The 21018-nt window shown below is 43.2% G+C and overlaps 1 protein-coding gene across 1 annotated transcript in view; it reads left to right on the top strand.

Annotated features, from left to right (window-relative positions):
• Window positions 1-10567, top strand: part of LOC148148105 (uncharacterized) — a 66601-nt gene extending 56034 nt beyond the window's left edge. Inside the window, exons 4-5 of the mRNA XM_087994011.1 lie at window positions 7038-7159; window positions 9660-10567. Coding sequence (XP_087850137.1) covers window positions 7038-7159; window positions 9660-10567 — 1030 coding nt within the window. The remainder of the gene's footprint in view (window positions 1-7037; window positions 7160-9659) is intronic.
• The last annotated feature ends 10451 nt before the right edge of the window (window positions 10568-21018 follow it).

The raw sequence follows: 21018 nt of genomic DNA, 5'->3' as shown, positions 1-21018 counted from the left end.
AGGACAACAACTTTTCACTTTACAAATTAATGACCTGGAAAAGGAATTGAGAATATTCTTGCGAAGTTTTAAAATGACACAGAGATAGATAGAAGAACACGTGGCATTGAGAAGGTGGGGAAAGCTGAAGAAGGATTTGGACAGATTAGGAGAGTGGGCAAAGAAAGGACAGGTGGAGTACAACATGGCAAAGTCAGAAGTCATTCATTTTGGTAAGAAGAAAAGAGGCATGGACTATTTTTCAAATGGGTAGAACGTTCAGAAGTCTGAAGTGCAAAGAGAAAACTCTCATCCAGAAATCCCTCAAGGAAAACTTGAAGGTGAAGTCAGAATTTCGGAAGGAAAATGCAAAAATGGCGTTTATGTCGAAATGACTTGAATATAAAATCAAGGACGTACTTCCGAGGCTCTACAAGTCTCTCGCCAGACAACATTTGGAACATTCTGCGCCGCTTTTGGCGTCATATCTCAGAAATCATATCTTGGCCTTGGAGCATGTTCAGACGAGGTTCACAAGAATTATCTTCAGTGAAAATTTTAACATATGAGGAACATTTGAGGACTGCTCGTCTGTATTCGTTGGAGTTTTAAGAACGATGGGGGGAATCTGATTGCAACATACAGAATACTGAATGGCCTGCACAGAATAGATGTTAGGTCGATGTTTCCATTTGTAGTAGAGACTGGCACCAAGGGCACCGTTTTCGAGTCGAGGGAAAACCTTTTATATTGGAGATAAGAAGAATCCTCGTCAACCAGCGAGTGATGAATCTATGGAATTCACAGCAACAGAAGGCTGTGGTGCCCATTTCATTGATCGTATTTAAGAGTTAGATAGATAGGTTTTTGAGTATCAAGGGGATCAGGTGTAACGGGCAGAAACAGGGAGAATTGGGTTTGGAAACTTATCAGATTTGATTGAATTGAGGAGCAGATGCGACAGGATGAATGACCTGATTTTTGCTCCGCGATCTTATAGTCTTATGGTCTTACCAACAAGGTAGTTCTTTAGGAGCTACCGGTATTGGACTGGTGTGGACAAAGTTAAAAATCATATAACACCCAGTTATTGTCCAACAAGCTTATTTCGAGTTCTCCTCCATCAGGCAGTCACAAGCCACAGAATTATAGGACACATAATTTATAGTAAAATACCCTTACTGTAAATGTCGTACTCTATGATCCTGCCCCACTAGAAACCTGATGAAGGAGCAGTGCTCCAAAAGCTGGTGCTTCCAAAAACACCTGTGGAATATAAGTTGGTGGTGTGAGAATTTTAATTTTATAGTTTGTGGTAGAAAGGAATGAAGGATCATATTGTTAAAATCCGTGAGATTCAAAGGGTGCATGACTGAGGAATGTTGAGTAGATGTTTCCAAACTGAGGGAAGTCTGGAACGAGGGGCGACTTATTTACTGATCTAGGGATACTCGTTTCAAAATGGGATGCAGAGGAATATCTTCTCTCAGAAGACAGCGAGCCTGTAATCTCTTGAACCAAGAGACTTCTGGAGTCTCAATCACTGAAAATATTTTCAAAAGCAAGTCGATTGACGTTTTGTCCTACTTGAGTTGAGCAATACAAGGACTGGCATGAAATTCGATTTGATGATTGGAGTATGTCAGGTGTGAATGAAGGGTTGAAACTCTGGATTACATAATCTTGTTCCTATTCCTTATGGTCCTCTGTACTGATATTGAATAATCAGTGTTTTGCTCTTCGAAGTTGTGTTGTGAAATGCTGTATTCAGGCGGACCAGATGACCAGTTGATTCAAGTCTGGGCGAAGTTTTGGGCTGCATTCACAGTCAATCTAGTTAGAACATGAAACGTAGAATAGTACAGTACAGGAATGGGTCATTCGTCCCACAATGTTTTGCCGACCATGACGCAAAATTAAAATACGCCCTTCTGCCTGCCGTTGTTACATAACTCTCCACTCTTTTCATATTCATATGCCTTTCAAGACGTTTCTTACACGTCCCTTTCACCTCTGTCATCACTACCACCACCCCTAGCAGTGCGTTTCAGCCTCCTGCCAATCTCTTTTGATCTTCCCCACAATCATAAATGCATGCCCAATAGTTTTTGATATTTCATCACTGTGAGAGAAATTCTGACTGCCAACTTTCTTTAGGTATCTCATAATTTGCAAGAATTATATGAAGTCCTTCCTCAGCCTCTGTACTCCAGAGAAAGCAGCTCGAGTTTTTATACTCTCCTCAAAAATCATAACATTGAATCCAAACAGTGTCTTGGTTAACCTCTTCGTCACCCGATCCAAAACCTTTTCATGCTTCCTGTCATGTAGCGGCCATATTTGAACGCAATGTTCTTCGTGTAGCCGACGCAACGCTCATATGAAGCTGCAAGATAACATTCCGAGCCTTGTACTCAATTCCCCGATCAAAGAAAGCAGGCATGTCATATGCCTTCTTTACTACCCTCTATAATTGTTTGATCACTTAAAGGGAGTTGTGTACTTGAGTTGTGTACTCTTCAGGGTTTTATCACTAACCGTGGACTTTTTCTCAACATTTGACATCCCAAAGTGCAGTACCTCACATTTACCCAATTAAAACTCAATATGCCATTTCCCCGCCCATACCTCCAACTGATATATATCCCACTATATCATTCAAACTTATTCTAAAGTATTCTCCTTTGAGCAAACCAATTATGAATCCACGCACCCACTAGCCGTAAATTCCATGCATTTTAACATTCTGGAAGAGCCTTAAATAGAGAGTTGCAGTGGTCGGGAAGGTACTGCCAGGGGTGATGTTGGTGATGGTAGATCCGATCAGTATGGTTAGGAAACATTTCGATATGCACATGAAATCGAAGGAACGGAGGGTTATCGGGCAACGGCAGGCAGAAGAGATTAATTTTATTCGGCGTCATGTTCAATATAACTTTTCAAAAGCCTTATTGAAATCCGTGCCGACAACATCCACTATTCTACCCCCATCAATCATCTCCGTCACCTCTTCAAAAAAATGAAACTAGTTAGTAAACATGATGTGCCCAATAGAACGCCAGGCTAACAGTCCTCAGTTAGGCACTGTGTTTCGAAATAATCGTAACTCCTATTCCTTAGAATTCTCTCCAAAAACTTCCCAAGCACTGATGTGAGATTCATCAGCCGAGAGTTTCCGATATTATGCCTGTTTCCCTTCTTGAAAAAAAAAGACAAAAGAAAAAAAAGATGGTGGCACAGTGGTTAGCACTGCTGCCTCACAGCGCCAGAGACCTGGGTTCAATTCCCGCCTCAGTCAACTGACTGTGTGGGGTTTGCACATTCTCCCCGTGTCTGCGTGGGTTTCCTCCGGGTTCCTCCCACAGTCCAAAAATGTGCAGGTTAGGTGAATTGGCCACGCTAAATTGCCGTAGTGTTAGGTGTAGGGGAATAGGCCTGGGTGGGTGCGCTTCGGCGGGTCGGTGTGGACTTGTTGGGCCGAAAGGCCTGTTTCCACACTCTAAGTAATCTAATCTAAAAAAATAGCTGTGCATCAATCTTTCGGAACTGTGTTTTTCATTGGATGGAGTATTGAATAAAAAAGTTATCTTCGAGAAGAAAGTGAGGACTGCAGATGCTGGAGATCAGAGCTGAAAATGTGTTGTTGGAAAAGCGCAGCAGATCAGGCAGCATCAAAGGAACAGGAGAATCGACGTTTCGGGCATAAGCCCGAAGAAGGGCTGATGCCCGAAACGTCGATTCTCCTGTTCCTTGGATGCTGCCTGACCTGCTGCGTTTTTCCAGCAACACATTTTCAGCTACAAAAGTTATCTGGTCATATTACCATTGGATAAGTCTTTGGCCGGCCACATTTGGAACATTACATTCAGTTCTGGTCGCCGCAATACCAAAACGATGTGGATGCTTTGGAGAGGTTGCAGAGGTCATTCACTAGATTGTTTCCTGGTGTGGAAGGCACTCGCTGTGAAAAGATGTCGAGTAGATTAGGATTACTTTAATTAGAAAGACAGAGGTTGGCGGGAACCTGATTGAGGTCTCCAAAACCATGAGACGTATGGACAAGGTGGATCACAAGAAACAGTTGTTCCCATAGTGGGGGAATCAATTACTTGTGGTAACGAGTTCAAAGTGAGAGGGAAAAAAAAGGACGATATGCGTGGAAAGTTCTGTGCGTAGAGGTTGGTGGGTGCCTGCAATCTGTTGCCAGCAGAGCTGCTAGCGACGGGTGCGGTAGCGCCATTTAATATGATAAAGGCAGATCCGTGAATGGGTGGGGAGAAAGGGGTCACAGACGATTATGAAATATGCGACAGGTTCAGATAGAGAATCTGGGTCAGCACAGGATGGGAGGACCGAAGTGCTTGCTCCTGTGGTGAAAATTTCTTTGTTCTTTGTGCTTTGATGCATGCCCTGTATTTCTGGACTTCTCTTTCGACCCCAGATACTACACTGAGTACGTGATGAGGTCAGACCAGGTTCGGTGGGTCCGGTGGTGTGTTCTCCTGTGGGAAGAGAATTGTCTGCCTCTGTGCTGAACCATCCACCAGGACCTCTGTGTCTCTATCGACAAATCATTGCGTGATTGTCTCATATATGCCTTGCTCAGGGTAAACTGTGCAGGCAGCGCTCAACTGAGAATGTTCAATCCTTGGCCTTTGAAGGTTGGCATCAGTTCCAGGGATCACAGAAAATTCAGAGACATCTCAGGGATGGTGAGTACCTCCAGCCATGACGGGCGGGAGAATCGGGCTGGCACATAATGAGTGGGACACCATGGTGTGAGGAGGGTAGCTAATGTGCTGAGTTCTCTCAGATAGCTCCAGGAAACTAGCTCGGCCTCGTGGAGATAAATCCTCTGTCACACACAGTGAAAATGGCACTGGGGCACATTATTCTGAAATCTAGCCCAATGAGCCGACTATTCTGATTACTACATTTCCAGTTAGAAAGCTGCAGAACAAATGCCCATTCAAGACTCTCCAGCATCTAACCACACGCCAACACCTCATTCACACGTCCTTCCGAGAATCACTGGCGGATGTTGCAGGATACTATCGAAGTGTCTTTATTTCCTCATTCTAACACCCGTGAACATGTCCTGCCACTGACATTGTCTGTCAATCTCTCGTTGTCTGTCTATTTCCCACAGCCCTCCCATATGTTGGCATTTCAACGAGTTTCCTGCCATCTCTCTCTGGCAGTGATTTTCACACCCACAACACCCCTTGTCATGGCACAACGGATATATCGAGATCTACATGGATGGGAGCTGCACACCCTGTCACTTCCACTATCGGCTGTAAGTTTCCCCACGCTGACCTGTGATGGAACACACTGTTACCCAACAACGCACTGGTGGTGGAATTCACTGCTCTACATGCTGAGAGGATAACTGATCCTTGTTATTAGATTAAGTGACTGGCGTTCATTGCACAGCTGTATTCGTTGGAGAGATAGCTCATCTGTGTTTTTAGATCTGTACACTGGTGAGGTCAGCACAGCTCCCAGTGCTGGACAGATTATCTGAAAAAGGTTTATAGATCAATGTGTTTGACATCTACACAGATCCAAATACTCGACAGATAACTAGTCCAAGTTTATAGGTTAATGCACGAAAATCCTTACTTGCTCTGGCCTACTTCTGATTCCCGACGCAGACTCTTAACTTCGTGGGCGGCACGGTGGCACAGTGGCTAGCACTGCTGCCTCACAGCGCCAGAGACCCGGGTTCAATTCCCGCCTCAGGCGACTGACTGTGTGGAGTTTGCACGTTCTCCCCGTGTCTGCGTGGGTTTCCTCCGGGTGCGCCGGTTTCCTCCCACAGTCCAAAGATGTGCAGTGTCAGGTGAATTGGCCATACTAAATTGCCCGTAGTGTTAGGTAAGGGGTAAATTTAGGGGTATGGGTGGGTTGCGCTTCGGCGGGTCGGTGTGGACTTGTTGGGCCGAAGGGCCTGTTTCCACACTGTAATCTAATCTAAATCTAAAATCTAAAAACTGCCTCTCAGAGATGAACAATGAACGCTGGTCCAGCCAGTGATGCCCACTTCGTGTGAGTGAATTCAAAAAGACGTGTCTGCGCAGGTTCTGTGTGGTGGATTGATAATGTGATATTGATGGAATGGTTGATTGATTTAGTGTCATGTGAAACCAAACTGCAGTGAAAATGTTTACTTATGAGCAGTGCAGACTGGTCATACCAAGCAAGTATAGAGAGATCAGAAGTACTTAGACTGAGGTACAGTGGTTAACATGTACAGGTAGTGGAATAGGCAAGAACAATGTTAGGAAGATCAGCAACATTTGAGGTGAGAATTGCATTCATTTGTCTAATAACAGCCTGGGAGAAATTGTTCTTAAACCACTTCGTTAATGTGCTCAGGATTCTGTGTCTTTTTCCTGATGGGGTGTGCACAACCCTGACCATCACGGAAGCCAACCTGCCATCCATGAACACCATTAGCACTCCTTATTTCCATGTGAAGTCCGACAACATGATCAAGTACCACGCCCAAACTAGCTTCTGTACTTTCTTATGGTCCTGTGCTCAGCAGTTGCCATACCAGAGGCTTTATGTTCCGGATAGTCTGCACCCACAGACCCTTCCTGCACTCGCAGCCCATCTGTGATTGTGCTGGAATTTTTTAAATGAATGTCATCTACAAATTCGCTGACACCAGCACCACAGTGTACTTCCAATAGTGCATAAGTTGTTGAGAGTCTTATGGTCCCGCCGATTTTGCTGAGGCGCCTGAGGAAGAAGAGACGTTGTTGAGCCTTCTTGACCGTTGCATCTACGTGGGAGTTCCAGGACACATTGTCGGTTATCATCATTCTGAGGAACTTAACGCTATTCACCCTTTCAACCTCAGTTCCATTGATTTGTATGAGGCCGTGTCCTGCTCGTTTCTTTCGGCAGTCAAAGATTAGTTCTTTAGTTTTGCTGACGTTGAGAGCGAGGATTTTCTCATTGCATCACGTCAACAAGCTCGCGACCTTTTCTTCTGCATTCTGCTTCGTCTTTTTCATTTATCCTTCCTACTATGGTGTTGCTGTCAGCAAACTTGTCGATAGCATTCCATTGGAAATTGTCAACACAATCACGGTTGTACAGGACGTGCAGGCGGGGGCTGAGGGTCCATCCTGCAGGAGCCGCAGTGTTGAGCGTTATCATGAAGGAGGTGCAGTTACAGATTCTCACTGACTGCGGTCTGTGAGTCGGGAACTGAGGATCCATTTGCAGTGAGCGGAGACGAGGCCAAGGTCACGCAGTTTTGAGACCAGTGTGGAGGGGATAATGGTCTTGATCTAACTAACCATATCAGCTGATTAGGCAATATATTTGTTCTGTATGCACATCCCTGTGATTGGGCCTCCATGTTTCACTCTATTAATGTTGCAGTATGACCATGCACAGTACATCACACTGGTGAATTCTCACTCTCTTGGCAGCAGCCGTTGCTTCTTCATTCAGAAGCAGTTAGCCCTTCCCATCCTCTTCGAGTCTCCACGTGGAAAGAAAGGGTGGCCTCTCGTAAAAAGACCATCCACTTGATAAACCTCTCAAAGCACTCGCCCCCTCAGGACTCCCCACTGCCAATCAACCACATCAAAATGTCCCGTGTGTACTCAGTGCAATGGGGCCACTAGGGACCTCAGGGAGCAGACCATCAGGGAGATGGAGCAACACTTCCCATGTCTGAATGGGTCAGGGTGAACCCTCCAGTACACACTGTATCACGAAGTCCAGTAATCTCTCCGCATTCATATAATATACATCCTTTTCATTCTTATGGAAGATTTACATGTTCAGAGCTACTCGCTTATATTCCATCTGTTAAACAATTATCCATGCTTATCCATTCACAGACTTTTTACCTCCACTGGATTAATTAGTTCCCTGTCTACCTTCGTGTCATGAAAATTTAATTCGAACTCGTTTGCTCCATGTAACTGTACCATTGATATAGATTGCAAATAATAAACGACCCAGCACTGTTCACTGAGTTACTGCAGTCATGACGTTCTGTAAAACTGAAAAACACTACGTTTTGCCAGTGGACAGTATCTTCAATATGAGACCGAGACGTTCCCTCCACCAGGACTGTGTGCTGGGTGCTTCTACAGATACTAGTAAGGACATATCCATCTGTGCAAGTGGCTTGTGAGAATGGTTTCCTCTTGCTGATTCGCCCATTACCACCCACAGTCTGGCTACTGTATATCTGCGCCGTGTCCCTGCTCAATCAGTGGTGGCCCCGTGGAGTCACTCTCGGTGATGGACATTGAACTCCCACACACAGATTACGTCATGTGCTATTGTCAACTTAGTGTTTTCTTTGATTTATTTTAAGATCAAGGGGAACTGAATTATCACAGAAGGCATTAGAGGTTCATCATCAACTGTCACCTGTTACCATGAGATTTCCCGACTTCTGGAATCAATGTTGGATAATTCCACAGTAATATCTTCCCTGTCTGCATCCCGCGATGCCCCCACCACTGATGGGTCTTTCCTGCCGGTCGGACAGCATCTTCCCAGGAATAGTGATGGGCTTCAACTAACATTACCCATCGGGTCTGATTCTGTGATACGAGTGTGTCAGACTGTTTTCTCACTAATAAAAATAAGGAATAAACGGAAACATGAAGCAGGGAACAACGGCATGATAACGGCTTAAAATGAAAGGCACTCTATCGGAATGGGTGTCTTATTTTTAAAGAAGTATGTGAAATTTCAACGCATACGTTGACGGAAATGAATATGGTTTAAAGGCATTAGAGAGGCAGAGCTGCCTGGTATCTGATATGGGGCACAGAATATCCAGAACACTTTACACGTAGGAGTGCTATACAAAAGTGTAAAAAGGAGGTAAAGGAGATCTCTGAATAAGGACGATATGATATTCAAGCACGATCGTACATGTAACGCTCGTGGTATTGGCTTAATCTTATCGGTTTTGTCTGCAAAGAGTGAGTTTACTCGAGTTTGGGAGGAGATTCGAACCTTGAAGCTGAGTAGATCTCACCAATCGTAATGGGCAGAAGACCTTTGTGACATGCATTTTTATGACTCTCTCACAGTTTAAAACTGACATTTCCCGGAACGTTCTATCCATGACATGATTTGTGAACGGACGAACGTCAGGATATTGAAGAAAAGAGAAGATCCCGAGGGAATAGATCCCGTTCCAGGGAGAAGGTGACACTGTTCTGAAGTCCCGTCAGGCAGTTAAAGGGGTGAATGTGTTTTCCCCGAGTTTTCATTTCTTCAAGACAGAGGTTCGCCCACAAGTTAAACTAAAAGACATAAATTTCCCAACTCCGTTTGTCTCAAAGGAACAGAGAGAGAATCTTTTAGGACAGCAACGTTTTCACCCACCAAATTAGGAACTGGAAAGAAGTGGCCTTTGTCTGCTCTTGGGTGATCGAGTGTGTGGGAATGCCCTCGAAACGTTCTTATGGATGTATTGTTGTTTGCTTGGGTAGACAGGATTTCTTATGGATTACCTCACATTTCTGTGAATGATTCAGAAGTTATCATTTGTTCTTTCAGCTCTCATTATTTCAAAAACATATCTGAATACAGTGACTCATTTGAAAATCGCTCTCTATTCTCATTCAAACGGATAATTCTGTTTCCGGGCTGATGTATAATGTGTTTGTTTTCCTTCCTCACAGTTAACGTAGTGACGATCTACGTCCTGCTTTGTAAAGATTGTGGATTGTCTCCATGTATCAGACGTTATCTGGGGGCCATGTCAGTGGCAGACCTACTGGTCATTATCATCGACCTGATATTGAGACACATTCCCATCGTTTATTATAAACAGTTTTATTTCTTGAAGTCGATCCCCGTGTGTAATATCCACGCCGTCCTGCTTTATGCAGCCACTGACTGTTCTGTCTGGTTCACCGTCACTTTCACCTTTGATCGGTTTGTGGCCATTTGTTGTCAGAAGCTAAAACGTAAATATTGCAACGAGAAAACGGCGGCTATGGTTCTGGGAACAGTGACTTTGCTGAGCTGCTTAAAAAACATTTTCTGGTATTTTATGCTCACAGCTTGGTATTGCTTATCAAACTTCCCCTGGTTTTGTAAAGAAAGGAGCGATTCTCGTGGCTCTCCTGTCTGGTTCACAATCGAGTTCCTCCATCATATTCTAACTCCGGCTCTTCCATTTCTCCTGATTGTGCTGCTCAATGCCTTCACCGTCAGACATATTTTAGTGACCAGCAGAGCCCACAGAAGGGTCCGGGCTCACACTAATGGGGACGGTATAGGTGACACAGGAATGCAAAATCGAAAAAAGTCCATGATTTTGCTGTTTGTGATCTCGGCTAATTTCATCCTGTTATGGTCAATGTTAATGTTATATTCTATATGGAAACGGATGTGGTTTATTGGGGATGACTCAATATATCTGGATTATTTTGTGCTGGAATTAGGCTTCATGCTGCAGCTCCTCAGTTGCTGCTCAAACACCGCGATTTATGCCGTGACCCAGACTGCATTCAGACAGCAGCTGAAGAATGTGCTGCAATATCCCTTCACCCAAATTCCTCAATCAATCAAATTCATTCATTAATCACTTCACCCAGGATTATCTCTTTTCTGTTCAATTGTATGAGCAATTTATAGGCCAGTAAAACTAACATGGGTGGTGGGGAAAATTCTCGGATACTTTATGAAGGACTTTATAGTGGAGCATTTAGAAAGCAAAGTCAGAATCAGACAGAGACAGCTTGGATTTTGACAGGGAAATTATGCTTTACAAATCTGTTGGAATTCTATGAAGATGTACACAGCACAGTTGACAAGTCGGAGTATCTGGTATATTTGGACTTCGGAAGTGTTTGACAAAGCCCCGCAGAAGAGATTATTGTGCAAGATTAAAGCGCATGGGATTGGGCTGGACGTATGGAGTTGGATAGAAAACTGTTAGTTTCAGGCTCTGGTGAAACCCAAGACGCAACACGCATGATACCTCACGCCCACTGTCCTCCTCTTTCCAAAGAAAGAAAGACTGTGTGTAAAGGTTCGGCAAGGTCACTTTTTTTTCATTTTCTTTCATTTCAACAATGTCTGTTGGAAATTCAGAGCAGAGAGTATGGAAGCCAGTGCAGTTGCATTCGCCTGTTGCAGGATGTCGAATGTAAAGATTATACTGCTTTACCTGTTGACTACACCCGCAACAGGTGTACCAAAATTCACCTCCTTACAGGCAACGTGGGGGAACGAGTGGAGACAGGATTTATGATTACTTCAAAAACCACCGTTTAATTAGAGATAAATGTTGTTGAATACTTTCAGGATGTGACAAAACACATTGATGAAGATAGATCAGTGGTTGTGGTGTGCATGGATTTTGGCATGACATTTGATACGTTTCCCAATGGTAGGCTCACTCAAAAAGTAAGGCAACACAGGAATGAGGAAATCCTCTCTGTCTAGATACAGAATTGGCTGGCCCAAAGACGACAAAGGGTGGTAATTGATGGAAAGTATCCAGACAGGAGCTCGATGACCATTGCAGTTCAAAAGGTTTCAGTTCTGGGACGTCTGATCTTTTCTAAGCGTATTGGGTTAGGAACTGGAAGGGTGGGTTAGTAATTTTGCCGATGACACAAGGGTGGGTGCATTTCTGGATAGTGTGGAGGGCTTTGGATGTTGCAATGCGACGTTTACTGGATGCAAAACCGGGCTGATATGTGGTAGATGGAGTTCAACCTGTATAATTGTGAAGAATTTCGCTTTCAAATCAGAACATAGAGTTAACAGCAGGATGCATGGTAGTGTGGAGGATCAGAGTGATCTTGGCATCCATGTCCATACATCCCTCAAAGTTGCCACCCAAGTTGATAGGTTTGTTCAGAAGTTGGATGGTGCGGTGCATTCATTAGTTGTGGTACTGATTTTAAGAGCCGCAATGTAATGTACTACAGCACGGTGGCGAACCCTTCTGCCAATTATCCCGAACACACAGAAAACCCCAGTTCACCTCGTAACCTGTTGAAGTATGAGTGACAGAGAACGACCAATATTCCACTATTTAAATAAAAAAGTAACAATATTATTCTTTAACTCCAAAAGACAACATTAAACAACTATTTACAACTCTAAGCCACCTTTCAGTGAAAGGTTTGTTTACTATCTTCTACTATATAACAATATACTGATTGAACAACGCCATTCTTAAATTTACAGCAAAATCAATTTTCAAAACCAGACCACACCTGTCCTCTGCGAAGAGAGACCTCTCTGCCGATAAGTGTCCCTGGGGCGTCTTCAGTCTCCAGCTGTAAATATGTTTCATATGAACAAGGTAACTTTAACATAGAGAGTTTGCACGGGGTTTGTCTGACCATGGCAGGTGGTGCTCTTACGCTGGCTAACTGGCTAAACCTCCGGCGTAATTATACCACAAGTCATCGGGTTTTCTCACATGGTTCAATGTCTTCAAAACACTAAAATCCAAATTCGATTGATTTTCAGTATCTTGGGGTGTAATTTGAACTGATTGGTTAAATTCGAACTGCTGCAAAAACATCACAACCAAGCTCAGGTACTGTTTCAAAGCCAAACATTACACACATTTAATTTTCCAATACATGCTGAGATTGCTGGCAATCATGTGACAGGTGCCTTCATTCACCCTCTCTTAAAGGTACAGTGAACGTCTTCAGCTTCGTATCACCTCTGTCTTCGGAAAATAATGGATCATCATCATGTAAAGATAGCTTCTTTTGTTCTAATTCTTAATTCTATTTCGATGAAATATATAGGACGTTAATATCTGTTCACATTAACTTCTGCATACACGTATACATAACATTTAGAATCTGTTCCATCTTATCTATCCTTTATCTGTTGAATCCGTGATACCGCAAATTCTATCACATTCTTACGATCTGCAATATGTCCAATTTGTAAATTAAAAGTCTGTAACATACACCTCCAAATAAATAGGCTCATATTCTTGTCTTTAAAGAATTCCAAATACATAAGAAGATTGGGATCTATATGCACAACCATCTCCGAAACTTTGTTCATGACATAACCATTAAAATGTTGGAAGGCCAGTACCAACTGAATAGTTATTTTTCGAATGTGCCGTATTTTCTCTGCTGCGTATTAAAGCGTCTTTGAAAAGTACGAACTGACAGTTCAATTTCATCAGCATCTTCCTCTTCCAGTACATTTCGAATTCCTATGTTGCCACTATCGATTGCAATTTTGATGTGTTTCGAATCGTTTTGTGTATCTAAAATTGGTGCAATGGTTCGTACTGCTTTTAATTCTCAAATATCTCCTAGCATCGTTCTGTCCAAAAAGAAACGGTGTTCTTCTTCACCAAATCTCTTAATGGTGCCACTATGCTGCTGAAGTTTGGAACAAACTTCCAATAGAATCTTCTTCCTCCCAAAAGTAGGAGCACCTCTCGTAGATGGCCTTCGTCTTCGTTTTCCTTGAATTCAACGTTCCATGGCCAAAGATATTTCCCAAGAACGTCACCTGTGTGTTTGCGAATTCTGTTTTCCATAATTTTGGTACAGGTTTTGCTTCCCTTAATCGCTCAAACAGCACTACCAACTGTATCTGGTGATCTTTCCAGGACTCACTAACTATCACTATAATGTCCAAATGGACGGCACAGTTTGTTAACTGAGCCACAACTCTCTTCATGAGTCTTTGGAATGTGGGCCGGTGGGGTGGGGGAGACAAGTTCTTCATTCGAATGGGTACCACGTTGAATTGATGTAGCCCGTTAGGTGTAAACAATGCAGAAATTCCTTTTGCTTTCTCTGGTAAAGTTGCCGAACAATAACCACCCAATAAATCCAACTTTGAATTGTCACTGGCTTTTTCAACGTTCTCTGAACAGTCCTCCAATCTCGGTATTGTGAATGAGTTCAATTACAGCATTAATATTCCAACAGTTCACGCAAAATCATTGAGGTCCGTCAGGTTTGGGAACGAACACGATCGTCAAAATCCACTCACTCAATCTCGGTTCGATGATATCATTGTTGAGCATTGCCTTCATTTCTTCTAGACCAATCCAGCTTTAAAAGGATTGAGTCTGTAGTGGTATGGTTTTATCGAAACAGTAATCTCATGCCCAAGGGAATTAGTCTTCCCCATCCTCTTCCTGCATATGTCCTAATACTGCTGCAACAATCCTTTCAAAAAGTTAACGTTCTAAATTAGAGAAAGGCCAATTTTGAAGGCATTAGGCAAGAACTTTCAAAAGTTGATTTGCGAGGGAATTTTACAGGTAAAGGGAAGGCTGGAAAATGGAAAGCCTTTACAAGGAAAGCCCACTGGCAGGCACATGTTGGGGAGAGAAGCACCAATGTGCTCTTCCTCTCCCTGTGAACCAGAGGCTTGTGCAGGGGTTGCGGTAGTGGTGGGAGTGAGACGGTGGGAAAATGTGGAATGGTGAGCAAAAGGGGGATTGTGGCAAACACTGCAACTAAAATTCCGTTAAGTAAATCGTCCAAATTACTCCCTGTGAGGCAGACAGAGACAGATGCAGAGCCTCTGCGAAACAGAGAAGCTCTTCCAGTAATGGAGAACAGTGTCTGTGTCCTTCTCGATACCGCAGGGTGGGTGCTGCTGTGCTGCTGTCTGAATCAGCATGGAATGATACTGCAGGGATTCCTGTAACACAGACATAGAACAGCTGATCTGTATAAACTTCCTCACGTTGTTACTAGCTTAGATAATACATTTTACCACTCACATCATCCCAGAATGACAGGGAACAGTTCAAAGTATATGAGGCCATAATCTTGACGCCTCTCAGGGGGAAAAGGGACAACTTGGCCCGTGTTTAATAACAAAATTTGAGAGATTAAATAATTCACTGCTAACAGCAAGCGGCGGAGGCCGTTTGTCTTGCTTCTTAAAACATGTGAGTAAATTTTATAGAGCGGCAGATAGTTCTCCCGGTGTCAGCGAAATGATAAACAGCAGAGTACATTTCAAAGAGTGTGAACTGACGTCTGGGATTTTGTGCCACTGTTACACTCTGCTCACATGATCTGAACACAAATAAAGAATTTCTCAGTGACAAGATTTGCTGTGTGTAATTCTGGGAAGAATTGAATCCGATGGAATGGGAAGTCCCATGGCAGCTGAGATGTAGCATCGTCTGAGAGGGCATTGTTTTCCATACTCGAGAAGAGTGCACAGTGCTAATTCCAGAAGGTAGCATTCCGACCCTGTCTATTCTGGATAGATATAAATGACCTTTTGTCAATAGCAGGCAATTTCAAACTCCTAAATGAGTCAAAAAAGCATAAATGAGCGAAACAACACCGAAACCCCGGAAATTGGTATTTGTCGAAATTGGTATTTGTCAAAAACATCTATTCTGCTCATAATCGTTCGTTGCCATCTTACTGAAACGAAGGAGAGAACAACCAGTAGCCTATGTTAATAAAAACTGCTCTAGTTAAGACTTGATCTCATACTTGGCACTTCACACGCCTCTGTATGTCTCTTTCAATATTGCTGCCGAGTGATACGGTGGCTCAGTAGTGAGTACTGCTGCCTATCAGTGCCAAAGACCCCGGTTTCATTCCAGCTTAAGTAAACTGTTGGTAAGGGCAGTATTCAGGGACAAATGTAGAATAATTGGGTAGGGGAATGGTTCTGGGAGCATTAACCTTCGGATGGTCTTTGTGGATTTGTTGCAGAAAATTACTTGTTTCCACACTGTCCGCATTCCATGATCCCTTATTGTATTACTTCAGCACACGTTAAGAGAGAGACGAAAAGTGATAAAAAAATCAGTCACTTCCCCGTCAAGGATTAGCACCAAACGATTCAGTAGTGACTAAAAGAGCCCCCACCTTACTTAAACTGGAAGTGAAATTTTACAGCATGACAGCGAGCTTTCATGTCCTGTTTTGGACACAGCATCCTTTCTCAAGAGGGAATTTGCCGAGATATGAAGACATGATTAAAAAAAACAGGGAGGGCATTTACTGGAGTATAAAGACGTTAGGAAGGTCAGGGCAGTGTTTACCTGAATACAAAAACATTGTAAAGCAAGCCAATGGGGTTTGCTGGGAGATAAAGCCTTTAGAAAATATAAGGCGGTGTTTAATGAAATTGTGGAACAAACGAATAGATCACATGGATTGAAAACAGTAAATATTGAGCTGTGTCCTCATGGAGGTTTAGCAGATGTTGCGTATTTGGTGAGAGCGAATAGGTGGGAAATTCCATCAATTAAATGCGTCGATAACTCGAGTTTAGAGCTTCAGAACCAGCTGTCAATGATAAAGGAAAGTTTGGAGCACGGATTTTGTTTTCATTCTGCCAGTTACTGAATTCGGCAATGATTTTCTTTCAGAGAAAAAGTCGTTTCAGTAGCTGATTCCAGAATATTTGAAAAACCGTGTGCAGACACCCAAGGAGTGAATTCAATACGACAGGGAGTCTTCGCTGCCGGGATGGGGAGGCGTAAGGGGTGAACTCTCTAATTGCATAACACTCACAACTGAAAAAGACGATGCATAGAAAGATCTGATGGTTTTGAAAGGTGTAGTAGCTTGTTCCACATGAGTTATGATAAATTGTAAAAGATCTGAGTTGGTTGTTTTTGTTCTGTGTTGAAGGGAAACCGTTTAGTTCAGTCTGCTGCCTACCTTGATTATGATACCAAGTCATAACAACAGTGTGGGATTTATTCTCGCACGGTCTTACATTACCATAAGCAAGCCAATCTCCCCACTCACCTGATCCAAAAGAAGTCAGTGACACTAAAATCATGTTAAAGGGAAATTATACCACAATGAGTAGAAATTTATCTGTCGATGTGGCACACTATTTTTATTGTCACCTGTTGCCTTGAACACTTCGCTGCTGTCATAACTGATCTCCCCGAAGAAATCAAGTGAAAAGACTCCAAAATTACTCCTGCTTAAAACCTCTGTCTTCACAGCAGTACTTTAAAGAAACTTTATCATTTCGATGCCAGTTTTTCCAAGAACTTTCAAACAGTCCAAAAGGTAAGTCCAACTCATTTCGCATTGGTTTAATGACCTGTGCGAGTTTGCAGCAAAAGCAATACTATGAAAGGAGCTAAACAGCCTTTCCTACAATTTAACACAGCTCAGCATCACTGATATGAGAAAAGTCATCGAGCTCAAGAGTCACCTCTGTTTCTCTAACCACAGATGGATACTAATCTCAGGAGTATTTGTAGCTGTTCCTTCATAATTGAGGTGTTTCCCAAGGGCAGAACACTCCACAAAATCAGAAACTGGTCATCTCGAATAAATGTTGCTTTACTCAATATTATTTTGATTCTTTTTTATATGTGTATAGTCTGTCTGGGGAATCAGAACAATGGGGATGCATTGTAGGGACTTGAATGTTCCTTCTGACAAATGAGGGAGGTAAGTATCACTGTTAGTGTCTATGTTGTCTGCATCTGTAGGAAGTGCGCACAACTCCAGCTCCTCGGAAAAAGCGTTTGGGAACTGAGCTGCATTCGTATCATTCGCGAGAATAAGGGCATTATTGACAATAGTTACAAGGGGACAGTAACACCTCAGGTACAGGGAACTGGTAGATGGGTGCGAGACGGGGAAGGTAAGGGGGACTGAGTGGCAGTACAGGGATCAACTGCTACAGTTCCCTTTATTAACATGTATACCGTTTTAAGGATACTGTTGGGGAAATGATTTAACAGGGGTACGCCACGGTGTGCAGGTGCATTGCACAGAATTTGTCGCTGTTACTTAGAAGGGAAGGGGAAAGAGAAGTAGTAGAACATTAGTCATTGGGCACTCCATAGCTGGTGGGACAGATAGAAAATTCTGTGGGAATGAGACTAACGTGTGCTGGTGTGTTGCCTCCCAGGTGCCAGCGTTCATGATGTCTTGGATCATTTTCGGGATAGGGCAGCAGCCCCAAATTGTGGTCCACATACGTATCTCTGACATAGGTAATAAAAAACGGATGGGGTTGTAAGGTAAAAATTCTGGGATCTCCGGTGGAAATTAGAGATTGAATACAAAGAGTTGTTATTTCTGATTTCATGCCCATGCTATGCGCTAGTGAAGTGAGGATTGGGGAGAGAGGAATTGAGCAGGTTGCTACAGGGATCTTGCAGGAGGGAGGAATTCTGATACCTGCATAATTTGAGCTCATTCTGGGGTAGATGGGACCTCTGCACACAGGATGGTCTTCGTCCGAACCCTAGCACTACCTATATTCCAAGGGAGGGGGGCGTGGTGTGGAATTTGCTAATGCCCTTCGGGAGTGTTTAAATGAATTCAGCAGTGGAGAGGGAACATGAATTGTAGCGTCAGTTTCCAGGAGGTTGTGATTAGTGCGGTCATAAGTTAGGTTTCATGGTCCCAAGAGTGCACCAACAAGCAGCAAGGTGGTTTGAAGTGTTTCTACATCAACGCCAGGAGCATCCAGAATACGGTGAATGAACTTGTTGCATGGTTTGGTTGGTACCTCAGATTTCGATGTTGTGGTCATTTCGGACATTTTGGATTGAGCAGGCGAATGAATGGTTGTTGCAGGTTCCGGGATTTCGAACTTCCAGTAAGAGCAAGGAAGATGGAAGAGTAGAAGAGATATGGCATTGTTAGTCAAGCACAGACTTACGGTGGCAGAAAAAGCGTTTGCTGAGGATTCGTCTACTCAGCCAATATGGTCTGAGATCAGAATCAGGAAGGGAGAGGTCACTCGATTGTGCGTTTTCTTAGGGATACCGAAAAGATCCAAAGCTGTGGAGGAAAGGATTGCAAAGATGAATCTGGAGAGGAGAAAAAGTAACAGTGCAGTTGTTATGGGGAATTTCAACTTTCCTAATATTTGCTGGAAACGCTGTATTTCGAGTACCTCAGATGGGTCAGTTTTTGCCCAATGTGCGCAGGTGGGTTTCGTGACACAGTATGTACATAGGCCAAAAAAGGCGAGGTCAAATTGGTTTTGGTACTTTGTAATGAACCCGGTCAGGTGTTCGATTTGGAGGTAAGTGAGCACTTTGATGATCGTGAACACAATTCGTTTATATTTAGTTTAGTGATGGATAAGGATAGGTATGTACTGCAGGGCAAGAGTTGCAGTTGTTGGAAAGGCAATTATGATGCGATCAGGCAAGTTATAGGATGCAGAGTTTGGGGAAAGAAACTGCAGGGGCTGGGCACAATTCAACTTTGGAGCTTGTTCAAGGAACAGGTACTGTTTGTCCTTGATAATTATGTATGCCACAGGCAGGGAGGTAGTGGTCGAGAAAGCGAGCTCTGGTTTGCCAAAGAAGTTGGGTCTGTAGTCGAGACGAAGAACGAGTCTTATGTAAGGATGAGACCTGAAGGCTCACTAAGGGTGCGTGAGTGTTAAAGGTTAAGCAGAGAAGTCCTAAAGCGATAGTCAAGGAGAGCCAGGAGGTGACGTGAGAAGTCTTTGGCAAGTAGAATCAATGAAAAACCTAAAGCTTTCGATTGACATGTCATGAATAAAAGAGTGAAGAAGGTAAGATTAGGGCCAGTAATGGACAGAAGTCGGAAATTGTGCGTGGAGTGCGAGGATAGAGGAGGCGCTGAAGGAACATGTTCCTTCAGTATTACACATGATAAAGACAATGTTGTCGATAAGAATATTGAGATACAACCGATTAGAGTAGATGGAATTGAAGTTCATTTGAAGGAAGTGTTAGTGAAAGTTGCCACTCATATTGATAGCTTTGTTTGAAAGGAGCATGGTGTGTTAGGTTTTATTGGTTGAGGGATTGAGGTTCGAAGGCAAGAGGTCAAGTTGCAGTGCGAGAAGCCTTTTGGTTTGGCCGCACTTGGAGTATTGCATACAGTTCTGGTCTCCATATTTGTGGAACGATGTGGAAGCATTGGAAAGATGCAGAGGAGATTTACTAGGATTTTGCCGAGTATAGTGCGAGTGTCTTTACGAGGAAATGCTGAGGGATTTGAGACTGTTCTTGCTCAGAGTACATCATTGAGAGGTGACTTAATAGAGACATAAAAGGTTACCAGAAATTTCGGAAATGTGGAGATTGAAGGCCTTTTTTCGCTTCGGATGGAGATATCTAGCAGAAGGGAGCATAGGGTCACATTCAGTGGTGATAGACACAGGTCGGATATCAGAGGTAGGTTCTTTACTCAGAGAGTGACAAGGATGTGGAACGCCTTGCCTTCAACAGTCGTAAACGCAGCAACGTTTAGGGCATTTAACTCTTTTGATAATCCCATGAATTGCACTGGAATAATGTAGCTAAGATGGACCTCAGATTTGTATCACAAGTCAACACAACATCGAGTGCCAAAGGGCCTGTGTTGCGCTGCAATATTTTATGATCCTCAGCCTGATGTTCCAATAATCTCTGGTCACTGTCAGTAAAAACTGATCCGGGTGAAGATGCAACTCAAAATCTCAGCACTTCCCACATTTCTATACTGTCATATAGGTGTCACCCACTTTCCGATTGAAGACATTCATGACACGGGCCAGCAGCTTGTCATGGGTCCTGACTTTACCACTCGTCCCTTCAGTCCAATTACAAAACTTTCCTGTGATTCTAAAATGAAATCTAACGCAGAGGAGTTTATCCTAACAATGAACCATCGATTATAGAAAACCGGTCTCAAAAGGGACATTGAAATGTGTTGTGAAATAAATACGTTTTTGAAAGTAAGTCCTGTGTTGATTACAGACAATATTACACCGCCGCTGTCATGGGCCTTTTCATTCCATCGGCTTCAATTCGCTACAGAATTCGATTCACTGGCACTTCATCAACTTCGTTTGGAAAGCTCATCCAGACAACATGACCCACACGATACCCACCGTCAACAATCTTCACCATTACTACATACAAGTGCTCAGTGCAATGTTTTTATGAATATTGAAGATATAGAATGCTTAGTAAGGAAAATTGATTTTGAATTTAAATTGCAAAGTACCAAGAATCCAGAGTAAGATTCAGAATGGCAGAAATTCATGTTCATTACAGTGGCTGGAACTCCATACTAGCAAATGGGAAATTTCTCC

This window comes from Chiloscyllium plagiosum, unplaced genomic scaffold, assembly GCF_037043375.1.
Source record: "Chiloscyllium plagiosum isolate Xiang-an unplaced genomic scaffold, Cpla_swu_hap1 HiC_scaffold_14, whole genome shotgun sequence".
Lineage (NCBI taxonomy): Eukaryota > Metazoa > Chordata > Chondrichthyes > Orectolobiformes > Hemiscylliidae > Chiloscyllium > Chiloscyllium plagiosum.
Note: the sequence above shows the minus strand (reverse complement) of the source record. Positions and strands in the feature narration are given on the sequence as shown.